Source organism: Ranitomeya imitator, chromosome 1 (genome assembly GCF_032444005.1).
Source record: "Ranitomeya imitator isolate aRanImi1 chromosome 1, aRanImi1.pri, whole genome shotgun sequence".
In the NCBI taxonomy this organism is placed as follows: domain Eukaryota; kingdom Metazoa; phylum Chordata; class Amphibia; order Anura; family Dendrobatidae; genus Ranitomeya; species Ranitomeya imitator.
Window position 1 is genome coordinate 407,692,308 of NC_091282.1, and position 25,644 is coordinate 407,717,951.

At 40.7% G+C, this 25,644-nt stretch overlaps 1 protein-coding gene across 2 annotated transcripts in view; it reads left to right on the plus strand.

Moving 5' to 3' along the window:
• The window catches only part of FRMD3 (FERM domain containing 3), a 297,732-nt gene extending 272,557 nt beyond the window's left edge, over nt 1-25,175 (plus strand). The window contains exon 14 of one of the 2 annotated variants that reach the window (XM_069762775.1): nt 22,347-25,175. In XM_069762775.1, coding sequence (XP_069618876.1) covers nt 22,347-22,945 — 599 coding nt within the window. In that variant the 3' untranslated portion in view covers nt 22,946-25,175. The remainder of the gene's footprint in view (nt 1-22,346) is intronic. The other variant, XM_069762783.1, reaches the window with a different exon arrangement.
• The last annotated feature ends 469 nt before the right edge of the window (nt 25,176-25,644 follow it).

Genomic DNA, 25,644 nt, shown 5'->3' on the forward strand with positions numbered 1-25,644 from the left:
AACGCTTTTGCTTCATTTTTTCATGAATCTGCCTGAAAAAGACATCATATGCACATAGAATGTTCGATTGTTGGTCCCACTGTTTTCTTCTTTAATTTCATCAAGGAAAATCTTGAATTTTCCGTGGATCTCTGCAATAATGGATTATACTCTGCTATGATTTATTGAGAGTATGCTGTTCCTTTTCCCATGGGAAACTGCAAATTAATTCCAGTACCTGCCTTATTGCACAGAAAATTTGATCTAACAGTCTGTGTATAAATGTTCTCTTTACACTCCCTTAAGTGAATATACATTTTCACATAATGTACACTATCATTACACAATGAAAAGCATTCTTGACTTTATTTTAGTCCCTGCATCAGAGTGACCTGAAGTCATTTTTAATTGACAAAAATCTGTCTTCATAATTGTAACTGAAATGATTCTGATGTGTCGTAAACTCACGAGTTAGCAGACTGTAATAATGTCATCAAGGAACTGTTTCCACAATATGCAATAACCACTGGTCGTTTATATATTTTCTAACATTTGGTTGCAATCATCAGAACAAATAGATTGGAAGTTGAGGCCTAAGGGCTCATGCAGTAGTCTGAGGCTATCGGTCTGACCATGGACCACAATGCATGGCCTGACTGTGGATTTCTCGACCCGAGCGTGAGAGTCTCGTAGAAATATATGAAGCTGTCATTCTCTGGTCAGGAGACCTGTGGTCAGTTTCTGCATTGAGATCCATGGTCAGACCGAGATTCACAAATGTCTGCATAAGCCCTTAGGCTGAGGCTAGACTGAAACTTTTTATAGCTAGACTATTTTTCATACAGAAATTATAGCATGGAAAATATTTTGAAAGTGAATCGAGCAATTTGTTTTTACCGTACCACTATTCAATACATTATTATGCATAGGGATTTTCAACCTTCTGAAAAGATCTCATTTATAATTTCTTATGGCATTCTTCTGGTTTTAAGAAGTCTCAAATATTTGTGCAAGCTACATTTTGGCTAAAATTGTTAAAGTTTGCCCTTTTCAACTGGCCTCAAGACATTTTAGCTAGACCCCACAAAACTTTTAGGAGGAGGAACCACCAACATCCCAACAGATTCACTATAGTTTACCTCAAAGTTGCATAAATTATAAATTATAGTAGCAATTTTATTTACTCGAGCTCTTAGCTGCCACAGATTTCAGAATGTTTTGCTGCATGTGCCTTCCTATGTGACTCCAGATGACTTTTCCTCCAGACTGGAATAAGAAACACCAGTTTGGTGAGTTGGCCACCAAGTGCTGCCTTATCCTATTTTGGTAACACTAGTTATACGTGAGTAGCAAAAAGACATCTGTGACATATCTGATATCTGCTGTACATGTGCGGCACATCGAGCAAGGAGTTCCTGCCAAGCGCCTTACATTTACAGCACAGTTATGCGGTCTGCTTAGAAGCTAAGCTAGTGTCATCAGGAGCGTGTGTCTGCCGTATATTATAACTGACTACAATTGCTGCTAGCATCAATTATGGCCATTTGATCCATGGTGCCATGGTCAATAGCGGCCACAGCATTTAGAAGGTTGTGCGAGGGAGAAGGCTTTCTCCTTGACTGCATTGGCCCACCCATTATGGAATTGCAGGGTGCCAATGGTTGCTATGGTACCTGTTAGGTTCTGCCATAAGTAGGGTCTAAAGGCTGCTGTCAGTGTGAAACTGACAGGTCTAAAACAATGCCATGTAGAAATATTTATAGCGTATTAGACCAGCGAAAGTTCCACAGTGGGACGAAATAAAAAAGTCCATTAAAATTATAACAAGATTTCATTTTAATGAATTTTTTGTTTTCACTGCATAATGTTATTAAATCTGTAAAGCAACTGTGGGTTCAAAATGATCCGTACACAGCTAGATCATTTTCTTGAGGGGGAGCTAAAAACGGGTGACTTTTTCGTGGCTTTTGCTGTTTGAATACAAAAAGGTTTCTGCAAATGCGACATGGCGTCCACAATCTATTCCAGACAAACTTAAACTATAAAAGTTAAAAGCTCCTTCTGCTCCGAGCTCTGCCCAAGCAATATTTTCCAACTACATAGAGAAATTGGATGGCAATTTATGGGATTTATTTACTCCTATTAATCATTGTTAAAATTTTAACATTTGAAACCAAAGCAACATTTTAATGGAATTTTTTTTATATTTTAATTTCAAAAAGCTTTCATTACTTAAGGGTTAGCAAACTACTTGAATGCAGTATTAATTAGCTTGTGGGGTGCAGTTTTTAAAATGGGGTCTCATTTCAGGATTTTCTTGCCTATATGTCCCTTAAAGTCACTTTCAAAGAGAAGTGGTCACTATAACATCGGTTTGGTAAATCTATTTCATAATAATTGCTTCTAAAATCTTAAGTCTCCTAATATAACAAATTAAAAGGACATTTGAAAAATGATGACGATGTAAAGTAGACATATGGTGAATAAATCCTTTTGTGTCCCATGACTTTTTGTTGTAAAGAGGACCTTTCACCAAATTTGATTTTAGCAGATAGTTTTCACTGGGGATGTGTACTTGTTCTACCTGTATGATGCTGCCCAATCATAAGCAGACATCAATACTCAAAGGAAAGATGAACCCCCACCCCCACTATAGCTTAGAGAAAGTTTCTCAATCTGATCTCCTGGTCTAACTGCCTGCTTGAATCAATGTGGGTGGAGGGGCTGTGTAGCTGAGTTCAGCTGTGTCGCCTTACAAACCCTTCTATAAGCTCTTCTCCTTTCATAGCATGGTCATCTCTGCTGTACTGCCCGTTCCCCTACAACATCTGTCTGGAGCAAATTCAGTAATCATACTTATGTCTGCTGTGGTTAAGCAACTAATTACTCTGCAGTGAGATCAGGGCTGTCATGACATCTTGCACAGTAGAGGTGTCTGATCTATGTTAGTCCTGTGTAAGATTCAATGACACCCTGCTATGATCTCAGTATAGAGTGATAACAAGTTGAGCACAACAGATAAGTGTGATTGCTATCACATCTCAGTATGACAGTGTGGCGGAGGAGCAGTACAGAAAAGGTGACCTTGCTTTGAGCAGAGGAGAACTAATCTGATGGTTTGTAATGTGACACAGCTAAACTCAGCTGTGCTGCCCCCTCCCCACAGGGACCTTATCTGAAAGGTTTTAGTTATCTGTGCTTTCTAATCATGCAGGAAGTTAACCCAGATGATCAGACTGCCTTCCATTACATCTCAATGAGAGAAACCTGCTCTAAGCTATGGTGGGGCATGTTCTTCTTTGTTCTTGTTTCTGCTTGCTTATGGTTAGTCAGTGTTATACATAGAGTAGAAGCACATGTATCCACTGGCAAAACAATCTGATAACACCCACTTGGACTTTAAAAAAGTTAATTCCTTAGGTGCCAAATACTTTGATTGCTAATATCTCCCATCTCCGCGACCAAGAGGCAAAATTAATATACATATACCGGTATATATAAAAAAAAAAACTTTAATTCTGCTCTGCAGCCACTGTTACATTGTGTGTCCAGGTCAACATGAAAAATTTGCTCAAATGTCCTCTGTAAGGGCATAAAAATTCAAAGTTTGAAAATTGCATATCTTTCAGCAAATTTCACATATTTTTAGAAATAAATTCAGATATTATCAACCTAAGAATATCACTACCATAATGTACAATATGTCACTACAAAACAATGTCAGAACCACTGGGATAGGGATCGTCTGTGCATACTAAAGGTGTTGCCATATAATGTGGCACATGTTTTGATTTGAAAATTAGGACTCTGTCAAAAAGGTCAAAATTGGCTTCGGCACTAAGGGGGTTGAAAAAAGAAACCTACTATCATGCTTTAAAAAGGAAAAAAATATATTACTGTAAAAAAAAGGGCAAGCAGAAATTTTCTGTGAAGCAGTCAGTTCAGTATCTTACATCAGTATCTGTAAGCTGAAACCAGGAGAGGAGCAATCAGAGGAAATGTATAATAGAAGCATATGCACCACTTCTGTATTTATCACCCACTCCTGGTAGGGGCTTACAGATACTGATGTAAAATACTGACCAAATACTGATCGCGTGAACGTGGCCTTACTTTCCTCGGAAGGAAATGTTTTATTCGTCTTCTCTTTGCAGCTTGTTACTGTGCTCCCTGGACTTCGCAGACATACTTTATTTGTACTACTGTTGTTCTTTTTGATTTTAGCAGAATTCATCATACAATGGATGCCACTGGTGCACAGTGAACCCCATTGGGTTTTAATGATCATGGTTTTCATTATCTTGAGGTGAACAACAGCACTACTAGGAGTTAATGAGCAAACCGACATGTAGGGATGGCTTGTTACTCACATAAGCAAGAATCTCAGACTTTGCTTTTCCAAGAAGGCTAAAGCTGCTTCTCTGCTGCTGTTTTGTAATGCATAAAACAGTAACATCGCATTTCGGGGCCTCCATAGTGACTGTTTGCTCTTGAATTTCATTAGAATCACTCTCCAAAGTTTTTCTTTTTTGTATCTATTTACACATTTAAAGAAAGACCATTGTGCGCATTTTGTCAGAATCCTAGAAACGGAAGCATGCAGAATTCAGTTTACAAGGTATTACATAATAATGATACATAAAAAAAATTATACCTAGGGAAAGTGTCAGGTTTTCCTACGACTATTAATAAAATTATTGTGTACATTTTTACGTTAGCTGTGAAGGAACAGAATCTTTTGATTTTCGTGATACCTATGGGTAGTAGGTTTGTAGTTTATGTAATATCTTATGTAGCATAGGACAATCGTGTGCTGTAGTGAAATAAATAAATGAGAGGTATCATATTCTATGTTCAGTCACATCAGTCACATGCTGCTTTCATATAAAGGTCATATTATGACCCAAATCAAATCCAGTTTGGTCAGGACAACCATGTTTATAAACAATTCATGTGGTTTTGCTATTTTTTCTACAAACTTTAGGCTCTTCTTAATAATATTTTTTTCTTTATTATACACACAAAGAAGATTGCAAAATGGAACTAAAGGAGTATTAGAGGGGACCTGCCACTCAATTCATGCTCAACAAAACATAGGCAGCATGAATCAGAGCCTGACTACACGAAAGAAAGATGTCCGTAAGATCTGTATATAGTGCTGTTCATGTGTAGTTTACTGTACATGTATACAATAAATGAACACAATGGCATGGGTTCCCTCCGATTTTAATAACCAGCTAAGGTAAAGCATCTATCTATCTATCTATCTATCTATCTATCTATCTATCTATCTATCTATCTATCTATCTATCTATCTATCTATCTTTGCACATCTAACACCTAAACATCTGCCATTTCTATCCTGCATTTTATTCAGGTACTTGTCACTTGGATGGCACACTTTGTCATTCGTGTGCACGTGTGTGGGACATATTCATATCCATGCTGGGGAAAAAATAGACATGTTTACGTGTAGATTATAATGGGTGTGCATGTGTAATTGTCTCCAGTATGTGTGAAAACTGTCACCACACATACTGGAGACACTGACATGTGAAGAGGGTCTAAGTATCATAGCTTCTGTTTTAACAGAGTAATGATGGCCATGCTGATGGATCAAATGTTTTCCATGGGCATTTTGGTATTTTTGATTGCAAGCATATTCAACAGAAAATCATAAAACAGCAGTCCATCTCTTTGTTTCCTTTGAAAGACCGCTATTTTTTTTACCTATGGACATCTGAATTTTTGTTTTGAAGTTATATAATATTAGCAGGTGGTAGTAAGAACTATCCTGAAAAACTTCCATTTTAGAGCTCATGCCCTTCACCATAAAAATAGGTCCGATATTGGTCCAGAAAAGTGGGACAAGTGTCATGCGATTTTCTCCTGCAAGTACAATGCGATTTTTATCACATCAAATTATTTTATGGAAAAAATGGCGTGTGGTCCCCCAAAATTTTATTAACCAGCAGAGGGAAAGTAGACAGCTGGGGGATGATGTTTATAGCCTGGAAAGGGGGTAATACCCATGGAGCTTCCGAGGCTATTAATATCAGCTCACAGGTTGATGTCACCTTTGTATTGTCAGGTGACATCAAGCCCAGGGGTTAGTAATGGAGAGTCGTGTATATGACGCCCTCATTACTAAATCCATAGTCAAATTATGAAAAAAATAACACCCAGAATAAAGTCCTTTATTTTAACAAATGACAAAGACTCCTTTATGGGCTCTAAATTAACCAAAAACAGTTTTACCTTACATCTATTTGGCAGGCTGCATGGTTGCATCATGTGACCATACAGCCTGCCATCCAGCAGAGACACTGAGCTGCACGTGGTTGCTCAGGTAAGTGCCTCGCGGTGACGTGCTAAAGTGGATTTCATATTCAATAAAGTCCTTTGACCTCACTGATGTCATCGTGAGCGTGAGAAAGTTCTCAAGCTTGCAGTGCCTTCAGAAAGATCATCGGAGTTCAGAGCAAAGAACTCACGCCATTTTTTTCAGAAAATAATTAATAAAAATACATGTACAGTAAGCTACACAGACAAAGCACTGATGATATATCTCAATCACATATTTATATCAATCTATCTAAAATTTCAAGGGATCCCACTCCATTTTTTTTAGAAAATAACTTATTTAGTAAAAAAATACATGTACAGTAAGCTGCACATGCACTGCACTAATTATATATGCAACTGACATCTTTACATCTATTCTATGTGTATATATTGTGAGATAGCGCTCACTAACGCGTTGGGGAATACTCGCTTGGCACGGGATTCAGGCACGGTTTTCTCACATAAATCAGTCCATACGGTTTATTTAAACTTCATAAACCACATAACGTAAAGTTAATTTCGATACATCTACGAACATGTCATAAGTCATGACTCCCATGTAGCAGATAAACTTCTCTACCGTATATTAAAATCCCCCTTGTCCGTGGTTACCTTCCAGGAGCCCCGCTCCTCTCGCTGACTTCTTGTCAGTCCTCGCTTCGCCAACACAGAAGCCGTCACAGACCGTCCAGGTCCACTGTCTCTCCAGGTGCTTCCAGGAAGACTCCCCTCACAGGAGCTTTCAAATACAGACCGTCCAGGTCCACAGTCTCTCAGGTGCTTCCAGGAAGACTCTCCTCACAGGAGCTTCCAAACACAGACCATCCAGGTCCACGGTCTCTCAGGTTCTTCCAGGAAGACTCCCCTCAAAGGACCTTCCAAACACAGACTGTCCAGGACCACGGTCTCTCCAGTACAGACTATTCAGGTCCAAACACTCTTACCCCTGTGACCAAACCCTGGTCACATTATGTAGCTTGTAACCACACCCACAGGTGAGATATGGATCACATGGGCTGGTCACGTGATCCTGACATCACTGCAGGTCCTCAAACACCCGCACTTCCCGCACGAAAAATGGGTACAGTGAGCACCCTCACCCAGTGGTGAGGTATGTGGGTAAGGGTTGCATTGCAGGGAGCAGCTCCCCATATCATAGGGAGACTTATGTCGCAGAAGACCTCCTCTGCGACACATACCGGCCATTCACCACAATGCCGGACACTGTCTCAATATCCCCATTAAGCCTCCATGCGTGTCCTGGGGAGCACATACAGCGTCCCCTAGCTGTAATAGGCGTCACTGCATCACAATATCTATTTTATTCTGTCAAATCACGCTGTGATTTTACTGTACGTGGCAGATGAAATGTCATATTTTCAAGGACCTGGGTGTGTAAAAATCAGACGGCACTCACAGGGTTCGGTTTTGTTTTTATCACACCCATTGACTTTCATTGGCGAATCTCGTCTGAAATACGAGGACAATCATAGCACGCTGCAATTTTTTTTCCTACCCCAATCTGAGCTGAGAAAATAATTTGCAGATGAGCAGGGACTCATAGATTAACAATGTTCAGAGTGCAATCCGATTTTTTGCACTAGTCCGTTTTTTCTCACAAATGAGAATGAGCCTTTAAACTGAAAGTCTAATGGTTTGAACAGTTAATTTGTTCCATATTTTAGTAAGAATCAGTTAGATTGGTAGATTGGCCTTGTTAGGTTTTGCCTATACTTTTCCCTTTGTATAATAGTATATAGTAGATAGGTATATCTTATACAGTGAGTATGCATTCTAGGCCCAAGTGCCTGGTAGTGTTACTGTGTTAATACCCCCACAGTATTGCTTATAATGAAATGGTTCTTTATCTCCTGTCACTTATGTAACACTATCACATTACGCATCACTGTACATACATTGTCATCATTAGCACCAGTCTCCAAGTTAGTCTAGTTTCCTCTCAAATTGCAAACACGCCCTAAAGCTACTTTCAGAGAAAGCCAATTAAGTTTTCAGTATGTTTGGCATGTGGGAGGCAAATGCATTACCAGGGTATATAATATTATAATCCATACTTAATGGTTGAAGAGAACCTGTCACCTACAAAACCGCTAGTTACCTGCAAATATTGTGGTCATCTGTAGGCAATCAGCATTTAAATCATGATAGGCTGGTTTACTGGAAGTGCGGCTACACTGAGGAAATGAAGCTTAGGCCATGTGCCCACAATGAGTTGGAGGATGAGTTTTTGGTGACTTTTTGATGATGCCTATTGCAGTTCCAGCCAAATGGACGGGAGTTTTAGAAATCTCATTCCCACCTTGTTTTTTTGTCTTTTTACGCTGCGTAAACTCACCTACGGTGCACCTATTTAACTCTGTAACATGTCAATTTCTCTTGTGGATTTTATATTTCTCCCATGGAATTGCATCAGATGCAGAAAATCCGCAATTAAAAAATGCACGTAATCCGCACATGACTGTAACAATAAAGTTTTGCCATAGCCAAATACCAGGAAGTATCAAAAACAGAACAGCTTTATGATATAGCAAAAAGAGACAAAAACCTCAGCTTCAAAAATGCCATAAAAATGCACGTAAAAAATTTACTGAAAAAATGCAATGCAAAAAAAGTGCAAGTAACGTACGGTAATTTGCCTAATGGGTGCAGAAATGCCGCGGAAAATCTACAAAATCAAACAAGCTATGAGCCACAATCTGTACATACTGGCTAAGGAGAATTTACTCAACTTAATGTCAGGAAAACATGGCCGTTGATTTCCTCATGTGAGAGAATCGGGACGATTATGCAAATGACACTGCCAGCGCTTTAGCCGATTGTCAGTGCACTGTGCTCCGATTCTCTAGCATGAGAGAAGCGCAGCACAGGTGTGGAGAAGACAGAGAAAGTAATTTCTCTATTTCCTCCATTGCTGGCGTCCCTGGTAATCGAACTGCACTCGGGTGACAACTCAGGCAAGTCTCTCTCATCAAGTCCCGGCACTACCGCCGACACTCGGGACCGGAGTGTTCAGCTACATAGAAATACATGCACACTCCGGTCCCGAGTGCCGTCGACAGTGCTGGGACTTAATGCAAGTTTCTCGCATTGAACTTGCAAGTGTGACCCCGGCCTTATAGAGAAGAAATGCACCACGGTGTCATTAGATGCACCATGGCCAGTAGTTCTCATGACATCACATCTGCTTTGCATGGACAGTTAGGCTGCAGTCACTGTAAATGCTGCATTTTTTTCTACAGTTTTTTTGCTCAGAAATTCTGCTGCACTTAGCTGTCCAAGCAATTTGTAAAATTGCAATTTGAAAGCCCCAACCACTGTGTGTTTAAAGGCACAGGTGAACTGGGCAGTTTTGCTGCTTTTTGGACTTATGGTGAGCCTGCTAAAACCCCATGTAAAATATAAACGCAGTTGCTTTTTTAAAGTGCGGAATCAAAGCTTTTCTGTACTAAAAAAAAAATTGAAACACTGCTTTAAATCTGAACCAAAAATGCATCAAAAAGCGCATAAAAATGCAATAACGAGATAAGATTGCTTTTGCGTAGTTTTGCGCAGACATCTTCAGAAAAATGTACAGAAAGAAAAGTATTTACGCTACGTGTGAACACATACACAAAATGAAGAACTAATAAGATGAAGTGTACGTAAAAATGAGAACATTCTGGTGGCTACATCTATGAATGAATGAACAACAAAATAAATCCATATGTTTCATCTGTCCAGGAGAGAGCAGACAGTCCCGAATTTGGGTATACACCTTGCAGTCTTGGGCGTCTTCTGAATGTCCCTCACTGCCACCGCCACTAGTTAGTTCCTCTTTATGTTCTGTGGAAGGTGCAGCCCTTTGTGTGCCGAAAAATGTGTTGTTTTCACCCATGAGGGGTCTCTGTCACCCATTATGGGTCTCTGTGAATGCCTTGTGTACAAGTAGTGTAACGTTACGACTCACCATCTGGAACGATACTCAAATTGCTGGCATATTGGGTCTGTGGAATATACATAGTATATACTCTTCCAGTGGTAAAGCATTATGTTTCTGCTTCTAGGAGTGTGCTTTATATGTTGTTTTGTGCTCTATCTCGCAATGCTGTCCCTTAGGCCAGTCTCACACGTCCAGATAATTCCGGTACCGAAAAAATCGGTACCGGAGTTATCCGTGTCCCTGTGTCCGTGAGCTCACGTAGGCCATCCGTGTGGCACATGTGTGCCGTCCGTGTGCCGACTGGGTACCACATGAAGCGTGCAGGAGACAGCGCTAGAGATAAGCGCTGTCCCCTGCATCTGGTGCTGAAGCCGCCATTCATATCTTCTCTCCAGCAGCGTTCGCTGGAAAGAAGATATGAAAAATCCTTTTTTTTTGTTTGTTTTTTCGTGTTTTACATAAAGATCCCTATCCCAAGCCCCCTCCCACCCCCTGTGCGCCCGCCCGCTGTTAATAAAATACTCACCCGGCTCCCTCGCAGCGTCCTGTCCTCGCCGCCGCTTCTCCTGTATGAGCAGTCACGTGGTGCCGGCCATTACAGTCATGAATATGCGGCTCCACCCCTATGGGAGGTGGAGCCGCATATTCATGACTGTAATGAGCGGCACCACGTGACCGATCATACAGGAGAAGCTGGCGCTGAGAGGACGCTGCGAGGGAGCCGGGTGAGTATTTTATTAACAACGTGCGGGCGCACAGGGGGTGGGAGGGGGGTGAAGACAGGGATCTTTATTTGAAAAACGAAAAAACAAAAAAAAAAAAGGATTTTTCATATCTTCTTTCCAGCGAACGCTGCTGGAGAGAAAATATGAATGGCGGCTTCAGCACCACGTGGGGAGGACAGCGCTTACTGTAGCGCTGTCTCCTGCACGGCACACGGACTGCACACGGACAGCGTCCGTGTGCGGTATGTGTTTTACACGAACCCATTGACTTTAATGGGTCCGTCTAATCCGTGCGCTCCCACGAACACTGACATGTCTCCGTGTTTTGCACACGGACACACAGTCCGTGAAAGCACGCTGACATGTGCAGAGACACATTGATTTCAATGTGTCTACGTGAGTCAGTGTCTCCGGTACGTGAGGAAACTGTCACCTCACGTACCAGAGCCACTGACGTGTGAAACCGGCCTTATAAGTAGGTAATTGTATGAAAACTTGCCCAGAAGAGATTTCTAATTTAACATCAGACATTATGAGATGATGAACTCTCAGACACAATATATACCTCCTTGGCCTATGTACAAATATGATCACAATATGGAATCTTTGGAGAGGCTCACTTGAAACTCACTGTATGTTAACAGAGATATTCATTTTAGATTGTAAAATTAAACGCAGAAAACTGCTCCTGACCTTTCAACTTTTTTTCCGAGCCTCCCAGAAAAAGCCTGCACGTGAGCAAAGGACCTCAATCCCAGGCTAGAAAAGATTGAGTGAGTTTAGGTTTTATTATTTGTATTATTTAATTATGCCTTGAACTTCCTACTGCTGTTAACGTGCTGTAAAAGAAGCTATGTGTATTGCTATCACTTTCTAAACCTTATATGTATCTTCCGCCTATTCAGCGACTAGATCTTTTTACACCCCGCTTGCAAAATGTCTCCCTTCCTCTTTATCTGGCCTTTGCCTTGTGTGTGTGCAGTACTCTGATCCTGCATCCTGGCCCCTTCAGCAATCTAGATTTGTACCTTCGGCCCTGTTCACATCTTATTTTTGTACACATTGGAGGTATCCACCCACTTGAATCTCTGAAATGTCCGTAGGCTCCCATGAAGCCAGCACATGTCCATGAGTGTCCTTTTGGCATACGTTGGGCCACAATATCTGAGTATACTTTTTACATACTCTAAAAATTGTAGTCTTCTGCTCTTTTATATGCAAAGGGGCAAAGTAAAAAATACATAACCCACGCATCATGTTTCTCTGAAATGCAAGTCTATGGGCAACGCATCCCACTGCATGCCTGTACAGTGGGGGACACCAGAACCTTTCCTTAAAGGTATAGTTTTGGAGATCCTCCTAACATATACCTCTGACATAGGCTCAAAATGAGATGTTAAAAGGGTCTAATATGTGTGCACCTAATTTCTTCCAACATTATATACTTGTAATACTGTACACCTTTTTGTCTAGCATCTAGCAAACCAGAAATCAAGAGATGAAGAGTTGTCTACCTAATCAAGAACAGAACCCTACATTTCCTAGTTTTCTATGCACATAAACCAGCATAATGGGAAATCAAAAGTGAAAATGGGGAATACGGCTCATTAGTCTGACAGCTTGTATGTTGAAAGATCTGCAGTTATAATCCTGTTGTCTGGTGCACAGAAACTCCTGCATCAAGGAGTAATGTTACTAAATCCAAAAAAGCAGATAAAATTTGAGCACTTGGTGTAGAAATTAGTGATGAGCAAGTGTGCTCATTACTTGAGATTTCCGAGCATGCTCGGGTGTTCTCCGAGTATCTTGGGTGTGCTCGGAGATTATGTTTGTGTTCCCGCAGCTGCATGTTTTGCGGCTGTTAGACAGCTTGAATACATGTGGGGATTCCCTAACAAACAGGCAATCCCTGAATGTGTTCAGGCTGTCTAACAGCCTCTAATAATACAGCTGCGGAGACTCAAACATAATCTACGAGCACGCCCAAGATACTCGGAGAACACCCAAGCATGCTCGGAAAACTCTAGTAACAAACACACTCGCTCATCACTAGTAGAAATCCTTTATTCAGTCATGATGAAAACCACATACATCCATGTGCTGGGGTCAAAAGCTGAGCCTATGCATTTTGGCTGTGTCCTCCCTTAGTCATTTCCATGACTAAGTAGCCCTTTTCTGACAGTTGGAAAAGTTAATCTACCATATTGGAATTTTTCATTCCTAGATGCTGCAGTTAAGTCGTTCACACCAATGAAGACAGATCTTCTTCCCATAAATAGTTCCCAAGATCTGGCATGTAGCTTAACTTATGGCATTGTTGTCTAAAATGAGAACCTTCACAGACAAGCAGTAAGAAGACCATAGTATGCAATTATGCACTCAGAATACTTGATATAAATATTATATAACACATCTGTTAATGCTGCTTGTGAACAGTTTCCAGGGAACTAGAGGTATATTTAACTACACTTCTATATCTACACTTTTATTACTCAAAGATATAGATAATGTAAGGAAAGGTAGAAATAGGATAATATGTGAAATATAAAACAACCTTTTTTAAATAAGCTAAATGACTACATTATTGGTATACACTTACGTGAAAAAAAATAATTATTAAAATAGGTTTATAATACTGTGAGCAAAAAAAGTTTTTGATGCACTGCCAATTTTGCAAGTTTTCCCACCTACAAATAATACAGAGTGTTCTGTAATTTTTTATCATAGGTACACTTCAACTGTGAGAGACAGAATCTAAAAATGAAAAACAGAAAATCACATTGTATGATTTGTAAATTATTAAATTGCATTTTATTGCATGAAATAAGTATTTGATCACCTACCAACCATCAAGCATTCTGGATCTCACAGACCTTTTAGTGTTTCTATAAAAAGCCTTCCTACTCTGCACTCATTACCTATATTAATTGCACCTGTTTGAAATTGTTACCTGAATGTAACAACTCTGTTGTTGGGTGTCCCAGAACCAGGGGCTCCTTCCCTGTCCTAATGCTAGACGCGCCCCGTTCCCTGTATTTCTTCTGATGGTGAAGATGCCTGGGCCATGTACCTTGCCTTAGCTCCTGAATCCTCGCTCTCACTCTGTACCCTTTCCCCACCCAAGGAAGAGGGGAGTAATAGTGTACCATAAAACACCAACCAGACTAACAAGGTAATACTAACAGGGGTATAGAAAAATACCAAACATACAAATATACTATCACATACAATGGAGGAACGCATCGGGCATGGAGGATGGGGTTAAACCAAAGTATGAAAAGAAAGAGAATTATCACACACTCAAAACCTAGCAACAGTCTCAGATAAATCCACCAAACTCGATTTCCAATAATAACCAACAACAACCTCTAGTCATTCAGCATAAGCTTCCAGGAGCTCTCAACTGATCAGATTAACCCCTGCACCACTGAAATAAATTTTCACTGTTTAGTATGAAGGTGAAGTGCTTCTAATCAGTGCTGGAGTAGGAGAAATCAGACGTTGCAGTCATCTGGCTCCTCTCTGTCATGGTAAACCCGTGACACTGTAAAAGACACCTGTCCACACAATCAATCACACTCCAACTTCTCCACCATGGCCAAAACCAAAGAGCTGTCCAAGGACACCAGGGACAAAATTATAGAACTGCACAAGGCTGGGATGGGCTACAGGACAATAGGCAAGTAGCTTGGTGAGATGGAAACAACTGCTGGCGCAATTATCAGAAAATGGAAGAAACACACGATGACTGTCAATCTTCCTCAGTCTGGGGCTCCATGACAAATCTCGCCTCATGGGGTAAGGATGATTCTGAGGAAGGTCAGGAATCGGCCCGGAACTACACAGGAGGACCTGGTCAATGACCTGAAGAGAGCTGGGACTACAGTCTCAAACATCAGGTCCCCCTGCTCACGCCAGCATATGTCCACACCCGTTTGAAGATCACCAATGGCAATCTGGAACTTTTTGGTGTCAACTCCACTTGCAGTTTTTGGAGGAAGAAGGATGAGTACAATCCCTGAAGAACACTGTCCCAACCGTGAAGCATAGTTAGGGAAACATCATACTTTGCTTTTCTGCAAAGGGGACAGGACGACTGCACAGTATTGAAGGGACAATGGATGGGGTCATGTATCTCAAGATTTTGGCCAACAATCTCCTTCCCTCAGTAAGAGCACTGAAGATTCGTCGCGGCTGGGTCTTCCTGCATGATGCATGACAATGACCTGAAACACACAGCCAGGGCAACTAAGGAGTGACTCCGTAAGAATCATTTCAAGGTCCTGGAGTGGCCTATCCGGTCTCCAGACCTGAACCCAATAGAAAATGTTTAGAGGGTGCTGAAACTCAATGTTGCCCATCGACAGCCCCAAAACTTGAAAGATCTGGAGAAGATCTGTATGAAAGAATGCGACAAAATCCTTGCTACTGTGTGTGCAAAGTTGGTCAAGAACTGCAGGAAACGTCTGACCTCTGTAATTACAAACAAAGGCTTCTCTACCAAATATTAAGTCCTGTTTTTCTATTGTATCAAATACTTATTTCATGCAATAAAATGCAAATTACCGTATATACTCGAGTATAAGATAAGATTTTCAGCCCATCTTTTTGGGCTGAAAGTCCCCCTCTCGGCTTATACTCGAGTCATACCCGGGGGTCGGCAGGTGAGGGGGAGCGGGGGCAGTGTAATTATACTTACCTGCTCCCGGCACGGTCCCTGGACGTCCCTGCTTCTTCCAGCACTGCAGATTCGTCCTGTACTGAGCAGTCACATGGTACCGCTCATTACAGAAATGAATATGCGGCTCCACCTCCCATAGAGGTGGAGCCGCATATTCATTAATGTATGAGCGGTAACGCTGACCGCTCAATACAGGAAGAAGATGCAGCGCCGGGGAAGAAGCAGGGACACAGCACCAGGAGCAGGTAAGTATACGGGGAGGGGGAGCGCAGCGCTGCGCGATATTTACCCCTCCTCGTTCCAGTGCGGCTCCGTCTTCATCGTCCTCTGGCAGTGACGCTCAGGTCAGAGGGCGCGGTGACGTAGTCAGTGCGCGCCCTCTGCTGAACGTCAGTCCCGAAGACGGAGCCGCACGAGGAGCAGGTAAAAGTGCCGGGGTCCTGAGCGACGGAGAGGTGAGTGTGATTTTTTTTTTTTATGACAGCAAAAGCAAATGGGGCAAGTGGCTGTGCGGAGCATCTGTATGGGGCCATAACACTTGTGCAGGACTATAAGGGGCAAGTGGCTGTGCGGAGCATCTTATGGGGCCATAACACTTGTGCAGCACTATAAGGGGCAAGTAGCTGTGCGGAGCATCTTATGGGGCCATAACACTTGTGCAGCACTATATGGGGCAAGTGGCTGTGCGGAGCATCTGTATGGGGCCATAACACTTGTGCAGCACTATATGGGGCAAGTGGCTGTGCGGAGTAGCTGTATGGGGCCATAACACTTGTGCAGCACTATATGGGGCAAATGGCTGTGCGGAGCATCTGTATGGGGCCATAACACTTGTGCAGCACTATATGGGGCAAGTGGCTGTGCGGAGCATCTGTATGGGGCCATAATGCTTGTGCAACACTATAAGGGGCAAGTGGCTGTGCAGAGCATCTTATGGGGCCATAACTCTTGTGCAGCACTATAAGGGGCAAGTGGCTGTATGGAGCATCTGTATGGTGCCATAACACTTGTGCAGCACTATATATGGTGCAAGTGACTGTAGGGAGCATCTTATGGGGCCATAACGTTTGTGCAGCATTATATTGGGCAAGTGACTGTATGGAGCATCTGTATGGGGCCATAACACTTGTGCAGCACTATATGGGGCAAGTGGCTGTGCGGAGCATCTGTATGGGGCCATAATGCTTGTGCAACACTATAAGGGGCAAGTGGCTGTGCAGAGCATCTTATGGGGCCATAACTCTTGTGCAGCACTATAAGGGGCAAGTGGCTGTATGGAGCATCTTATGGGGCCATAACACTTGTGCAGCACTATATGGGGCAAGTGACTGTACGGAGCATCTTATGGGGCCATAACGTTTGTGCAGCATTATATGGGGCAAGTGACTACGGGGCATCTGTATGGGGCCATAACGCTTGTGCAGCACTATATGGGGCAAATATCTCTATGGAGCATCTTATGGGGCCCTTATTACCCTTTATGCAGGATTATATGGGGCATATTTTAATATGGAGCATCTAATGGGGCCCATCAAACTTTATGGAGCATTATATGGAGCTCCTGATTCAATATGGATATTCAAAAACACTTAAACTACTGATGTCTCAATTAATTTTACTTTTATTGGTACCTATTTTTACTTTTGAAATTTACCGGTAGCTGCTGCATTTTTCACCCTAGGCTTATACTCGAGTCATTAAGTTTTCCCAGTTTTTTGTGGCAAAATTAGGGGGGTCGGCTTATACTCGGGTCGGCTTATACTCGACTATATACGGTATGTAAAAATCATACAATGCCATTTTCTGTTTTTTATTTTTAGATTCTATCTCTCATAGTTGAAGTTTGCAGACTTCTCTATTCTTTGTAGGTGGAAAACTTGAAAAATTGTCAGTGTATCAAATACTTATTCTCTCCACTGTATATCTACTGTTACTCAAAGATCACATTGAATGAGTTGATTAGATTATCTGTAAGCACATATTCTATACATAGTGAGAAAGGATAAAGTGTTGAGTTCCACAGCGTTTATTATTAGAGTGGCAAATCATTTTATCCACCTATTTAAATCCCTTGGCTTTGTTTTTGTGACCTTCCTATTCTCTTGCTCGCCATAAGCTTTTCTGGCACAAGCATAGCTAAACTATTCTTCCTTAGTACTGATACAGTTCAGTGTATGGCACAGCTCATCAAGAGTCAGTCACAATGGTGAAGTGCTTGGTTAAAATCAAGACTACAAAAAGTATTTATTTGCGCATGGTGAATCACTCGAGCAAAGAGATTTTCATTCGCTTGCTGAAGTTTGGATCTAGGATCAAAGCCACAAGTGCTGGTAAAATTTGCTTCCGTTCTGTAGTATGCTTCGGGTGCTGTGTTAGGCTCTGTTCCCACGATGAGCTTTTGGTGAGTTTTTGACATTGCAGATTTTCTGCGCCGTGTTTACACCCGTTAAGTAAAATGTGTTACGTAAGTTTTTCTGAAAATACACAGCATAAAAAACTCATCAAAAGCTTGTCGATGGAACGCAGCTTTACTGGGGTGAAGAGAGGCCAGGGGGATAGTATTGGGCACTAAAGTATTAATCCATTGATTGACCACAGTGTAATGTGAACATGTAAGAAGAGACGATGTGGAAACCTATGCCAGCTTTCATCCTGTAGTTTAACTCTGGTTACTAATCTGTTTGAACTAATAACAATGGGTATTATGTCTTTTATTTTTGTATAATTAGTGTAATTACACAAAGCCACTAAACTGAATAGTTTACTTAACCCCTTAATGATGAGCTTTAGTTTTTTCCTTGTCTTCTTTCATAAGCCATGACTTTTTTCTGTCAGACATATGACATATAAAGCCTGTGTTTTGCAGGACACGCTGTAGTTTCGAAAGACACCATTCATTTTACCATATAATGTATTGAAAAATTGGGAAAAAAAATTCCAAGTGGGATGAATTGGTGAAAAAAAAATGCAATTCCTCCATTGTTTTGGGCTCATTGTGCAGAAAAATGCCCTTGTTCTCCAGGTCAGTGCGATTACCGCGATACCAAACTTGCACCTATTTTTTTCTACTTAAGTGATGGAAAAAAATATGAATTTTGTAAAAAAATAAAATAAAAAATAAAAAGTTTTTTTGCTTTATTTTGCGAGGCATGTAAGATTTTTATTTGTCACTTTTATACTTCAGAAATCGCATTAAAGCTTTCATAATTCCTGCCCACCACTTCCTTAGCCCCTTCAGATCATGGCCATTTTTTGTTTTTTTTTTGTTCTGCTTTTTCTTTCCCTTTTTCCAAGTGCCATGACCTTTTTATTTTTCAATCAATACAGCCGTACAAGGACTTGATTTTTACAGAACGAGTTGTACTTTTGAATGACACCATTGTTTCTAAATAGTTCACTGGAAAAAAGGGAAAAGAATTCCTGCAAAAAAAAAAAAAGTGCAATTTCACTATGGTATGAGTTTTTTATTTACCATGTTAACTATACAGTAAAATTGACCAGACAATATGATTCTCCAGTTCAGTACGGGTACTCAGATCACAAACATGTATAATTTTGGGGGGGTTTTATTTTTGTGATGAAACAAAAAAAATCGAAAATTTCTAAGAAAAAAAAACAGTTTTTGTCACCATTTTTTTCAGGATCTGGGGCTGGGTGATGGCTTATTTTTTGCACCCTGAGCTGACATTTTTACTGATACCATTTGTGGGTAGATACGATATTTTGATTGCCTCTTATTGCATTTTATTGCAATGTTGCAGTGGCTGGAAAAAACGTAATTCTGGCATTTTAAAAAAAATTTCCGTTACCCCGTTAACCGATCAGATTATTTTGATTCATATCTTGATAGATTGGATGTTTACTAACACAGCAATAATAAATATGTGTATTTTTTATTATACTCTATTTTTAATGAGGCAAAAGGGGGGGTGATTTTAATGTTTTGTTTTTTTCTTTTCATATTTTTCATTTTTCACTTTTTGCTGTATTTGTTTGTCTCCTTAGGGGACTCGAAGCTGCAATCATCCGATCACTTGTGCACAAGAGGATGATTGTTGGCAGATCCTACATGCTATTGCTATGATTAATACAGAAGCACAGTATAATAAATATGTCCGTTGTTTTGCAACCAAGCAATAGACCTACATACAATACACTGAATAGAACCTGGTAATTATCCTCTGACATGCGATTAATTGGTTGAAATATCTTGACTAGTAAACATAGAAGAATTATTGTCTGTGGTGTGGTATACTGCCATGGAAAAGAAGATTATGTAATTACACAGAGGTCACAGCACAATAAGCACCACAGGTCCCGAAGTGAAAAACCAATTAATTTTGTCTCTATATAAATTAACCTCTCTAACACACTGTATGTCTTAACGCCATTCTCTCTGAAGCAGATCTCTGACTGGGGTATTACTATTATATTGTCCAGGATACGTGTAATTAGTAATAGGTTCTCTACAATTTCCCTACACCTTTCACTATTAAGTTAGAAAAGCCTGTTTTTGATTCTAGAAAATAATGCCAATATCCGCAATATGAAGCATTTCTACATTTTATACTTGGCATCATGTTAACACACTCACTTCAATGTTCCCGACCAGCAAACTACCAAAACTTCTGCTTTTAGGCCGAAGTCACACTATCATAGAATACGGCAAGTTCTATGGGAGAAAACATTGCATAGCACTCGCACCAGTTTTAATCTATGGGGAAGCTCACATCACCGTTTATTTTCTCAGGCGTATTCGACGTGTATGTAAAATCGCAGCATGCTGCGATTGTCACCGAGACTCGCCAATGCAAGTCTATGGCAGCGAAAAAAAAAAAATCGCACAGCACTCGGACCATGCGAGTGCTGTCCGATTTTTACACACCGGTGTCCTTTGAAAAGTCGTCAATTCATGTGCAGTGTACAGTAAAATCACACTGACAGGTTAGAATAGATAGATACACATATAATACATCTACAGTATACGTAGATGTCAGTGACACACGTGTGTGTGTGTGTGTATATATATTTGTGTATTTATATTGCATAGATAGATCGAAGAAAAGCCGTCAATTCCTGTGCCACGTACAGCAATATCACAGTGTGACAGGTTAGAATAGAATATATATATTCTATATATATAGAATACATACAGTGGTGGGTACGCAAAGTATTCAGACCCCTTTTCATTTTTCACTCTTTGTTTCATTGCAGCCATTTAGTAAATTCAAAAAGGTTCATTTTTTTCTCATGAATGTACACTCTGCACCTCATCTTGACTGAAAACAGAAATGTGGAAATTTTTGCAAATTTATTAAAAATTAAAAACTGAAATATCACATGGCGATAAGTATTCAGACCCTTTGCTCAGTATTGAGTAGAAGCACCCTTTTGAGCTAGTACAGTCATGAGTCTTCTTGGGAATAATGCAACAAGTTTTTCACACCTGGATTTGTGCCCTCGTCATATGCAAAAGAGTAAAAAAAAAAAACAATATTCCTCACCTTTCCGCAGAGATGCTGCTAATCCATTTGTCCCACGACGGCTCCGGCTCTGCTACATCTAGATGGCAGGCTGCATGGTTGCATGATGCGACCATACAGCCGTTCATCCAGTAGAGATACTGAGCACTGTGTGCTCAGTGTCTCTCTGTGAACTCCTATTACCTATCTGAGGACACTGATAGTGTGAGAAACGTCTCCTGCTCACGGTGACGTCAGACAGGTCCTGCGAGTTCACAGCCAATCAACTTCACCTTTCTGATGTCAGAGCGAGCATGGTGGGAAATTTTCCCACAACGCTCACTGTGACGTCTATATTTGCAGTTAGGTAGAGTTTCTAGTATATGTTGGGAGGATAGTCATAAAGTGGCATATATCCCATGTAGGAAAGAAGCTTATGCTGTGTGATATACTTTGTTACTGGATGCCTCTGTGTGGAATAGTGCAGTGAATTAAAAGAAAGGTACAACAAATTATACCAGTCTGAATGAGGCCGAAAGGCACAATCTTTTGGTCTCCATAGAGTAAAAAAGGCCTATGAGTTGTTGGCTCATACATCAAATGAGTTAGTCTTGAGCGTCCTCTGAACATATGGAGGGGGGAGAGGCATCTGTAAGACCAGAGGAGAAGACCTGTTGAGTAGGGGTTGTGTCTGAGTTAGTATCTGAGACTACTAAGGAGAAATACAGATTTGTGAAGAGAGCAAAGAGAAGAAAGATTTGTAGGTTTGATGAGATTTTATCACTATGTGAGTAGGTATTGGGGGAATGAGAAGGAGCAATTGCAGTAGGCCATTCGTATACGTTTTTTTGCGGCATCACTTGTTTTCAAACTTTTACACCAGTTTCTACTGCAGAGTTGTAGAAAAACGCAACAAGTAGTGTTTTCTCATTGGACTCTTTGAAGGGTCCAGTGCAACAACTGGTGTGTCAGATGAATGTGAACAATCCCATACCAAACTAGGGAATCCGTTACCCTCCGGTACCAGATATGTGGCCATGAGGCCTAACACTTCTGTCCTGTGCTTCACTTACGCTACGGATGCTGTAACCGCTAACTAGAGTGTTCTCACAATCAAGTGTTGCTAACCGTTCCTTCTGAAAAAAAAACCTGGCGGACAACGTGTTCATGTGTAGAAATCCTGACAATGACTGTTTCTTTGTTGTTTTCTTCAGGTATCCTTCTGTCACAACAGAATGATGGTAATTCTTCCCCTGTGCCTGGCAACTCCCCATCTAGGGATCATGAGGTGATGGCAGATCTCCGATACGATGGAGAGGACAGCGTTAAAGAGGAGCCTCTAACCATCTCCGAGCAGATGTACAACCCCAGTGCTAGCTTGTTGCCCACACCAATAGATGAGGGGGTGGAGATGCTCTTTAACAGCACGCTCCGATCAGAGGGTGAAAGAGACGGTGCTGATTCATTTGAGGAATTTGATGCAGATGAACATGCCTTTTTGATTGCAGAGGAAGAAGAAATGAAGGAAGCCCGAAAAGCACTAAGTGTGAGCTACAATTTTCTAATGGGAAACATGCAGCTGAATGCGTTTCTGAAGAGTTCCTCCCGGCTTGCTCTGGTAGCTTTGGGGTTGCTCTTGGTGCTCCTACCATTGTTGCTCGTCCTGCTGGAGTCAGACATTGACATTTCTTTTCTACATGACATCCGACAGACCCCGGAGTTTGAGCAGTTCCACAATCAATACTACTGCCCGCTAAGGAAGTGGCTGGCGTGTAAAATCAGCTCGGCACTTAATGTTGCCAACAGCTCTTAAATTATTGCAATATTTGTCACTGAGGGTTATATTCAGATGTTTCTTTTCCCGCCACATCTCAAAGCGGTCTTTCCAATCCTTAAACATGTTACTGATACTCTTACCAAAAATACAGAAATACCTTGTAAACTGTTTAGATTCCATTGTTTTTTACTGTATAGTGAGGTACTTAAAGAAATATTTCTATATTTTTAGCAATCGACATGATGATGTATATAAAAAAAAATGTCAAGAACTTCCACTTTCACCCGTTGTTGAAGAGACAATTTGAATATAAACCTCAGTATAATCTCCTATGACCCCTTCCTGCCAGAAAGGACTGATACATACCGTCATCCCTGGCAGTGGAACGGGTAGCCGATGCCTATACAAGCAACATTTTATTTGCTGGTTTTATTTTCTTACCTTTTTATGTGTTGAAATATTTTGGTAAATTTGGAGTAAAGAAATATGTCTTCTTAACTTATTTAATTGTATAAACCTAAAAGATTAATGCACAAGAGCATGTTGAGAAAGATATTTTTAAGTGTCTGGCAATATTGATTTTTTTTCCCAACGTTTTATTCTCTTTTAGTCTTTGTGTATATTTTTCATTTAAGCACAGCTGGTATTTGCATAGCACATGGCCGGTGTTCAGCTGATATATTGGTGATGACTACTGGTGACAAGGGTTTCATACAGGTGACAAGGGTTTCATACAGGTGACAAGGGTTTCATACAGGTGACAAGGGTTTCATACAGGTGACGAGGGGGTATGTTCCCACTAAGTCAGTGTACATTGTAAATACCCACGCACAAACCTGTACATGAATATGGGGACGATCCACTCAAATTTCTGATAACATTTCATTTAAATGTATTACACTTCCCAGGAAAGAAACTGTTTTAAGTTTCCTGAATTACAATTATTTTATTGATTACTATATATGACCTCTTTAACGTGTGCAAAATAGAGCCGGACATTCTGAGTTCAGAAGAATAAAACAACCAAAGTAGTTGTCTGCTATATCCATGTACACGTCCAAGCCTTTATATCACTTGTGCAGGTAATATTGCTTAAATGGCATTTTCATAAACAAGTTATTTTCAGTTTTTATTGACTGCACACAATAATACAAGGTCATTGATTATTTATTGTAAACCGAGACATTAAGGAGGATCTGCCACCAGATTTTTGCTACCCCATCTGAGAACAGCATGATGTAGGGGCAGAGACTCTAATTCCAGTGATATTTTCACTTAGTTTTACAGGGTGCATCGGTTTTGATTAAACCAGTTTTCTTTGCTGCAGATCTAGCAGTGCTAAGAAGATTATGTACCATTGATTGGCACCTTTCTGTGTACACTGTGCATTGAGATACTGCCAGTCAGTGGTGAGGGCGTGGTTGGACCAGTAGGCACAAGGCAGCGTGTCCTCTTGGTGATAAATCACTGATTGTATTGAACCTACAGCAAACCCGGTGATACATCACTGGAATCAGGGTATCTGCCCTTACAGCATGCTGTTCTCAGATTACATAGCAAGAAAAAAATCTGCTGACAGATTCCCCTTAAAGTATTTTATCCATCATACTTAAAAGAAATATTTCAAGTTCAACAGAAAATAAAATAACTGGAGAGAATACTAAAATGCATTTCTTAAATGTTATTTATTTAAATTTGCTTAAGGCTGGGGCTACACGGCAATTTTGGCAGACACTGAGGTCATGCAGATCAAGATTATTTGGAATTATTTGTATTTGAACTTAAGCCCTCCTATGTGTCTAAGAGGCTTCAGTTTGGGTCTGGAGGTCCAGGACCAGCCTGGGCACTGGGGTCCATATACAGGCCATGAAATACGCACGCGTTTACTTGGACTTATGGGTATGCACTGCACTCACAGAAGCTGGTTACAGCATGGCCTACGATAATTGTAATAGGACACTATAAAGACGCTTCTGGGTAGGATTAAAGCACAACTCAACATACTACTGCAAATTGGCCCAGACCCATAGTCCAAGAGTAGATGCATTGGCCCCGATTTATCAAGGAGTTTTCGACACATTTCTGGTGGAAGTGCATAGCATTTGTAAGATGTGCCCAAAAACTGAGCTCAGTGACTCATGCTATCTACAATGGCAGAGCTGATGAGCCCAGCGATTGGCTGCAGCGGTGACATGCGCTTTAGTAGTGCTGTCACCAATGGTGTCTGTAAATATTCACTACAGATTGTGTTACAAAGCTAATGCTGAAACAAAGAAGAATATGTTATTTTCACCCATTGAAAATTTTAGGATGAAAAAGTCCATTCTTGGAGAAAAAAACCTTTAAAGGGGTTGTCCACTTTTGGGGACATTAATTTTGCTTAAGTGCATGTATCCAGGGCTCAAAATCATTTTTGCAATTGCAGCTGGTTTCCATAAATAATGTAGCACTTTATGCATTCTATAGCCTCTGTTTTGCACTGACTATTGCTGGCTGTTGAATGAGTTAGCACAGAGTACGTCAGTCATCATATTATCATGGACTGAGGGAACTCCTTTATCTGTCCATTCTGAGCTCCTCTCAGCTGATTTAGAACCTCAGACTACATTCAAGCTGAAGGTTCCTACAAACTGCAAAATTTTTAATGAAACCCAATTGCAAAAATTATTTTTAGCCTCAAATTCATGCATTTAAATTAAAAAAGTGTCCTGGCAACCGAATCATTTGTCATCTCA